Source organism: Eptatretus burgeri, chromosome 10, assembly GCF_056783735.1.
Source record: "Eptatretus burgeri isolate ZD-2024b chromosome 10, Ebu_testis_v1, whole genome shotgun sequence".
NCBI classification, from domain to species: domain Eukaryota; kingdom Metazoa; phylum Chordata; class Myxini; order Myxiniformes; family Myxinidae; genus Eptatretus; species Eptatretus burgeri.
This window is the reverse complement of record NC_140970.1, coordinates 4442499-4451104: the sequence shown is the minus strand read 5'-3', so window position 1 is coordinate 4451104 and position 8606 is coordinate 4442499. Positions and strand designations below refer to the sequence as shown.

Here is an 8606-nt window from a genome sequence, read left to right as displayed (position 1 = left end):
TTTGCCTTTCTTACAACTAACCAACGGTCACTTTCTCTGACACCCCCCCCCCACTCCCCAATACACACACACACACACACACACACACACACACACACACACACACACACACACACACAATCCAGGTTCGGCTCAAAGGCTCGTGTAATCCACTTCCTTGGTGCCATAAAGCCTTGGCATTGGACCTATCATTCTCAGCATGGCACAGCTATCCCACCTGACAGTGGAGCTGGCCCTGCAACCGGAATCCTGGGACCACTAGTGACCAAGTGGTGGCTCCTATATGAAAACTCTGTGGCTCCTTTGCTTGAAGAAGGGAGGCAGGTGACCAAATCTACAACGGAACCCACAGAACTGCCTCTGGCATCTACAGGCTGTCCGGATCAAGTTTCTGGGGATCTTAAGCAGGTATTGTGCTGTTTGTGGAGTGTACCCCACAGCCAGATCAACCTTTTTATTGTTATGGCTTTTGGAAAGATTTCACATCTACCAATGGCACTGAAAAACAGTATGTGTAGCATAAAGGATTCCAATTCCAAGGTTTATTTGGCAGTTTGGGTCATCTGAGTATATTTTATTTATTCAACTCCCCCCCCCCCCCAGGAATCGAGGCTCATGGGAGAGCTGGATGACCAAGCTGTGTTGGAAAACTGGTGGATGAGCATGCTGTACTACATTAAGTGAAGGGGAGCAGTTGCTGGAAAGGATGTCAGGGTCATTAAGAGTAGTAAAGCTGAAGGATGGGAGAGAGAAAAGGTGGAGGAGTAAGGCAGTCCTGAAGGGCTTGAGGGATGAGAAATGACAGCTGGCTTGGGGAGATGGTTCCACAGACAAAAAGAGAAGATGATAAAAGTATGGTGGCACAAAAAACTTCATTGGATTGAGTCAAAGAAAACAAAAAAAAAGTGTCAACAGATTTAATTTATCAAATCAACAGGATGTTGATTAAGGTATGCTGACTGCCATGCGAAGCAAAGAGAAGCTGATATTTTGGGTGTTAACCCCTTCGTCGGAGCAAATGGTTAACACCTCAAACATCGACTTCACCTTGTTTCCCACATACACTACATGGCCAAAAGTATGCAGACACCCCTTCTAATTAGTGGATTCGGCTATTTCAGCCACACCTATTGCTGACAGGTGTATAAAATCAAGCACACAACCATGCAATCTCCATAGACAAACATTCACAATAGAATAGGACGTACTGAAGAGCTCGGTGACTTTCAACGTGGCACCGTCGTAGGATGCCACCTTTCCAACAAGTCAGTTCGTCAAATTTCTGCTCTGCTGGAGTTGCCCTGGTCAACTGTAAGTGCTGTTATTGTGAAATAGAAACGTCAAGGAGCAACAACAGCTCAGCGGTGAAGTGGTAGGCCACACAAGCTCACAGAACTGGACCGCCGAGTGCTGAAGCACATAGCGCGGAAAAATAGTCTGTCAGTTGCAACACTCACTACCGAGTTCCAAACTGACTGGAAGCAATGTCAGCACAGCACTGTTCGTCAAGAGCTTCATGAACTAGGTTTCCATGGCCGAGCAGCTGCACACAAATCAAAGATCACCATGTGCAATGCCAAGCATCGGCTGGAGTGGTATAAAGTTCATTGCCATTGGACTGGAGCAGTGGGAACGCGTTTTCTGTGGTGATGAATCTCGCGTCACCATCTGGCAGTCCGACGGATGAATCTGAGTTTGGCGGATGCCAGGAGAACGCGACCTGCCCGAATGCATAGTGCCAACTGTAAAGTTGGTAGAGGAGGAATAATGGTCTGGGGCTGTTTTTAATGGTTTGGGCTAGGCCCCTGAGTTCCAGTGAAAGGAAATCTTAATACCACAGCATACAATACAACAATGTAGACAATTCTGTGCTTCCAACAGTTTGGGGAAGGCACTTTACTGTTTCAGCATGACAATGCCCCCATGCATAAAGCGAGGTCCAAACAGAAATGGTTTGTCGAGATCGGTGTGGAAGAACTTGACTGGCCTGCACAGAGCTCTGACCTCAACACCATCGAACACCTTTGGGATGAATTGGAACACTGACTGCGAGCCAGACCTAATCACCCAACATCAATGCCCGACCTCACTAATTCTCTTGTGGCTGAATGGAAGCAAATCCCAGTAGCAATGTTCCAACATCCAGTGGAAAGCCTTCCCAGAAGAGTGGATGCTGTTATTGCAGCAAAGGGGGGACCACCTCGATATCGATGCCCATGATTTTGGAAATGAGATGTTGGACGAGCAGGTGTCCACTTACTTTTGGCCATGTAGTGCGTGTTAGTATACCTCAATGATTACCCTTCCATGGAATCTCAACACCAGGAAGCCATTAGGCTTGTCAAGCGTGTGCAATAGTGGCCAACATATGGTTGTTTGTCTGTGCTCTGTGCTTTTTTTTAAATGCTGAGCATCGAACAAGAAAGCAGCATGTACCATTTTTAGTTTTGTTTCACTCGGCCGAGATTCTAACTGCCGACCTTGGACTCAGAGCGGATGCTCTAATCATTCCATCACCAAGTCTGGTGAATCAACATCCTGTTGATTTTCATCTATTATACCTGTCTGCTGACAGATTGACACCAACCTTCACCAACAAGACTAATTTTTCATTCTATAAACCAGAATAAACAAATTTCCATCACTTTGCTTTACCTTGCTCAGACAACTCATCTAAGTCGCCTGAACAAGAATGCCTGTGCCTCCTGCATTTAGCGTAATGATTGGAGCTATTGTTTAAAAAAAATATATTTCTGAAAAGGCAATCAAATAAGAACATGTACAAAGTTTTTAGCTCGCCTGTTCGAAGAACAGAGAACTATAGCGATACCCCCGGTGTGAGCGTGAGCATGAAAATGTTAAAGTTTTTGGTGCAAGTTATTTCCTTTCTAACGTTTTTATCTACCACACTATTTTTTACTGATTACACATACATATATTGCTTTAAAATTATTTGGATCAGACTTCACTGCAATGCTTTATAAAAAATATTATTAGACTAGTCTTTTAAAAACGATAAATGTATAAACAGGCGAGCATTGGGTGGCTTTGACACCAACTCTCTGGTTGATAGCTTGGAGGCAGGTTTCCCTGAAATTCCTCATGTAGTTTATCTCCTATTTCATTAAGATTTGTGGTTACTGCTGTTAAGCCTGTAATTGGTGTACAAACCAACACATCCTACAGCTACCCTGAAACAAATTTCTACATTTTGTTGGCCTTACCACATGACAACATGCAGAATCCACACAGATTTGAGGCTTGGCATTCGATGGAATGCATGGCTTGACCAAATGTTGCTGCTTGCCCAACATCTGAATGACTCCCCAACCTTTGGTCACATCATGGGGGTGGTATGGTTTGACACAATCACGTCTGTCCTGTCTAACACTTATCGAATGAGTGCTCTTCTGTCTTGAGGTGATTTTTTTTCTATGGTCTGCCAGATTGATTTTTCAAGATGCATGCCATCTGTGTTTCTTCCACTTCACTGATGTTACCCATGGTTTGTTTAGGGATGGCTAGGATGATTGAAATTGCCCTTGTGGAGGTGACAATTCTGACTGAGATTATTATTATTATTATTATTATTATTATTATTATTAGTTTTGTTATTTATTTGTTTATTGATATATTTTTTTCATTGCTCAGTTGAACTTTGTTAATGCATTATTCTCAACCAAGGAATGAGACTTTATGGATATTTGGATTTGTGCAAATTTAATAGTTTGGTCGGCAATTCTTGCAACTGAAATGTATCCCGTGGCTTTTAGTACAATATTGTATCTTTTAGCCACTTTTATTTTGCCTAGAGATGGTTGAAAGCAAAATTGTGAGCAATTTGTACCACCATGGCATTTTCTCTGCGCTCTTGTGCTGATGTACTCATAATGGAAATAGAGCAGGAGACGCTGACATAGCCCATCACAAGCATTACTCGATGAAACTGCTTGAGTTTTTTTGCCAAGAAGGAAAAGGATCATCCATCTTGAGAATTGCTTGGCAGTAGCCCTCTGCATGATGCTAGGCTGGAAGGGTCTGGAGTTTATTTGCTGTTCGATTTTGAAAAGGTTGTTGATGGTAGTTTGGTGTGATGTATTGGTGGTGGTAACCCACAGTTGAGATGTCATGCCTGCCTTTGTCTGCAGGCTCTGGTGGTGAATGCAATGGACTCTCTGAACCTAACCGGGGATGCTTGTCAGCGCGAGTCCGATGAACACCGTCGTCGTTGGGAACGTGGGCAAATAGATTACTTGGGCAAAGACAGCTTTGATAACATAAAACGCAAGCTTGACGCTCAGATGAAGTAACATAACTATATATATATATATATATATATATATATATATATATATATATATATATATATATATATATATATATATATATATATATATATATATATATATATATATATATATATATATATATGGTTTCATGGTTCAGGCTATGCCAGACTCTTATCCATGTCAATCACACATTCACCTGTTTCTTCCTTCCCCTCTGCACGTTCTTCCCGTCATTCACTTCCCATCATTGTCTGCTACGCGCTATTGTTTACTTCTTCCAGCCAGAGCTGAGAAAAAAAAAAAGGACTCACAACTATAGCGCTGCATCTGGGCATTGTTGACTGATTTTTATGATTTTGGGGGACTGCATTCTTATTTTGTCACTGTCATGCAGGTCGGCTGTCTGTCTTGATTGGCTGCAATGAGTAGCTGAGCCCACAGTTTGGCACTCTTTTAGCTTCACCACTGATTGCCATTGAATGATGCTTTCATTCTCCCATGGATACAAAACACACAGACTTTAACATTTTGCCCTAAGCCCCTGACTTGTTTTTCTTTCCTGTTACAGTTGCAAATGCAGCATGTGATTTATCTTTTAGTGCTGTTTGAATGTGAGCTTTTTCTCAATAATCACGTGAACATAATAAAGCACCTTGAAACATTTTGTAGATTGTATGCAATATGTACAAGTCTGCCAAGATAATGTCTCTTTCTCTGTGATTCCTGCCTACTAGGTAGGTTACCAATGAAATTCCTTCCTTAGTGTGGTTTCTATTCCCACCCGTTTTATAATCATCACAGTTGTAATTATTAAGCCTACCCTATAGGATTGGGAAGGATTCTTGCTGTTTTGGGGTTTCTACAATATGCACCCCCAATTTTGAATGGTACCACAGTTTTTTTTAAATTTTTTTTTTTTTTTTTGCATCACAGGTCTGTAAGAGCTCAAGCTGGTTGTTATGGGTCTTGTTAAGGGGCTTTTTTTTAAATGTGTACCCATTGGTCAGACAGCTGCCAAACTCCACCCACATTTGTTGCTTGACTCCACCCACCATGGCACTGAGACCAAATATGGCTGCCATCTTGATTTTCTGATGGGCCTAAGACATCAGGCCTGTAGGCTTCTGCTGGCTATACACTACCCCATTTTGTTGCGTCAAATTTCCATTGGCTTTGTTTGGGTCTAGTGTTGCTCACGATGAGGGACCCCAAAAAATCTAATCATATATCAAATAAAAATTAGTAATGCTGAATCAAGCCCGCCAGCATGCACCGTATGTGTATTTTTTGAACGGCTCCATATTGGGGTTAAAAATCTGTGACCGTGAGACAAATCGGCTCGTTCTGATATAACTGTAGCGGAGGCTGACATGGATGAGAGTTGAGTTATTATTTTAATAGCGCATTCGCTCTGTTCATCTTGTAAAAGTGCTTTAAATGCGTGTTTCCCAATCGGCCCGTTACCGGATTTTTATCGCAGGTTGTGACCACAGTGTGGTCATTCTTGTTTCTTCCTGCACCCCCCAGCATTCCCAATTTCTAAGCTGTATCTTGGAGCCGGCTCAATCCTTTGGAATGAAATTTATCACCAGTAATGTGAATATAAAGTACGTGGGGTTGACATCAAAAAAAAAAAACCTTGACATAATTAAGTGACCTAATTATAGATTTTATTTTTTGCATTTCTCACCATAACTCGAAGGTTTGTCAGATCGGAATGAACTTGACTTGTCTTGATAGCCTAGAGCACGGCACATTAAAGCTTCATTTGCCTCGAACCCCTCCGGGTTAAAGGTCAAGGTCTTGCATCCCTAGGAGTATTCTAACCACAACTCGACTAAGGTTTGTCAGATAGAACAAACTTGACCTGTCTCAATGCATAATCTCAAAGACCGCTTAGCCTTCTGCCCAGGGTATCGCATTCTCTGAACTCAAGTTTTTAGCTATGATACATGTACTTGTATCATAATGGACCTGCACTGAGGTTGTGCACCTGATTTTTATTTCTTTCTTTATTTTAATTTTTAATTTATTTATAACTGAAATAATTTTCTTTTTAAAATGAGTTGGGTTTTTTTTTTTTGTTTTTTTTTGAGAGAGATTGTAGATGGGGACACATTTTCTTATTTTACACTATTCCAAAAGGTAAAGTCAAAGTCCTATGGTGGTCTGAAAAAAACATATGGCCATCATTGGATTGTGGGCCAAGAGTAAGTTGCAGGCAATCACTAAGATAAGCCTCCCCCGGCTGGGGAAGGCCTACCCTTGACGATCGCTTCGTGATCACAAAAATGAAAATCATTCCAAACAGGAAACTTGCTGTTTTGAGGATGTTATAATGGGCACAAACCGGCATGAATAACTAGTGGAACTTGTTGGATAGGGTGTTGTAATGAACACTGGGTAAAATGGCGGTAAAATCTGGAATTAATTTATTTGTATGCCTTTAAACTAGTGGGCCTGTTGGTCCATTGGACCAAATTTTCATTGGTCTTCACAGCCTTGTAACATACCTGCCTGCCAGACTGCTGGAGCATTAGCTTGCCTTCTCCTGAAGCCCAGATGAGTTTGGGCCAGGATTGGAATTATGCATTATTATTAGTTGTAGTATTAATTAATATATGCTTTGTTACAATGTTGTTATTTTGTAATTATAATGCCATGCTGCAGAAGGATCGATTAAGCTGTTCTATGCACCTTAATCTGGCATGCGTTTAAAGCATGGGAATTCTTCTGGGATCCTTGTAGTTAATTAGCCTAATCAACTCAGGAGATCATGACTTTTGGTGTATCGCATTCCACGTCAGAAAGCTCCAGTAGAACATACACATACACATACACACACACACACACACTTCATCCATTTATAGTAGATTGAATTATGAACTTGAACACTGCCCAGGGTATCGCATTCTCTGAACTCAAGTTTTTAGCTCACCTGGACTTTAGTCAGGTGAGTTTGCAATCAAGTAGTGTCCGTAGATGAGTGAGAGTCACAGTCCGTATTTGCTCTCTTCTCCGAAACTACATACACACAATTTTGATGAAACTTGACCACAACCTTCATCACCTGTGATTTACCAAAGTGTACCGACCGCATCAAAATCTGCGCTCATTACAGGTGTCGATGGGAGGGGGGTTCGAACCCCCCCAATAGATATTTGCTCTTTTTCTCCAAAACTACACTCACAATTTTGATGACCACCTTCATTACGCATGATGTACCAAAGTTTGTTCACAGCATTAAAAAAAAAAAGAAAATCAGGGTCTCAGGGGGTCTGGAGGGGGTTTGAGTGACTTGCTCCTGATCCAGGTGAGCTTCAGGACGTGCAGTCTTATTTTTTTGTGTCTGCTGTGCTTTGTTTTTATTTACTTATTTATTTTAATTGCATTGATCCAAAGCTCTTGGTGGAGCTTGTACATGTACAAAGACTATGCAGTTGAACACGTATTACATGGATGTGAGTAGACAATGGGAAAATGGTATATGAGATTTGAACCTCGTCCACTTGCATCACGAGCCATTGGTTCTGATTGCAACATGAACAGGCCAATCCGGCTCTACTTGCACGTTTCAAATTTGGTGCAGCAGTTTGCAAATGTTGCATAGACACTGAATGTATTGCTGAATCATTTGTTCGTGATATGAATGTAACATGAACAGGCCAATCTGATCATGCATTTGTGTCGGCCATCACCACCTCATTTCATTGCCCATCCTGACCCAGGATATTTTCTACCCCATTAACCCAACCTTCTTACTTGGTGTCCTTCTCTCTTTCCTTTTTATGTTTCTCTTTTTCAATTTGTCTTTCTTCCATTGCTTTTGTCCAACAGTCCCCACTGTCTATTTCCATTTTACCCTTTATGTGTCGGTGGGTGTCAATGGTTATCTCCACATGTGGGTTTCGAAGGTGGAACGGAGACCTCCAAATCCATTGGGACCATACTCTGCGCAGTGTTGGTGCTGCCTAAGCAGTCTCCTGGGCTGTTGGGTGCAATCCCAGACGGGTCGCCACTCCGACACAGGATATTCAAATGGCTCTATCATCCCAGCAAGCTGGTACTCATTTTGCTGACCTCAGAAGGATGACAGGTTGAGTCAACCCCACCTGGTATTTTTTCAACAGCCAAGCAGGATTGGAACTCAGGACCCTGGGATCTCAAGCCCACCACCCTAACCATTAAGCCAACACCAGGCATAATGGAGTCCTCCCAGGTCTTGAAGTAGCAACCTCCATTTCAGGATGGGATAATGATTCATGGACCAATTTGTGACGTTTTCTTGTTGAGTTTTGTTCCGAGGGCTCTTTGAGA

At 42.0% G+C, this 8606-nt stretch overlaps 1 protein-coding gene across 6 annotated transcripts in view; it reads left to right on the top strand.

The window, feature by feature from the left end:
* Positions 1 to 4953, top strand: part of LOC147017855 (glycogenin-1-like) — a 51823-nt gene extending 46870 nt beyond the window's left edge. For all 6 annotated transcript variants that reach the window (XM_085896906.1, XM_085896908.1, XM_085896907.1 and 3 more), the window contains exons 6-7: positions 126 to 408; positions 4149 to 4953. In XM_085896906.1, the coding sequence (XP_085753032.1) occupies positions 126 to 408; positions 4149 to 4310 (445 nt within the window). In that variant the 3' untranslated portion in view covers positions 4311 to 4953. The remainder of the gene's footprint in view (positions 1 to 125; positions 409 to 4148) is intronic.
* The last annotated feature ends 3653 nt before the right edge of the window (positions 4954 to 8606 follow it).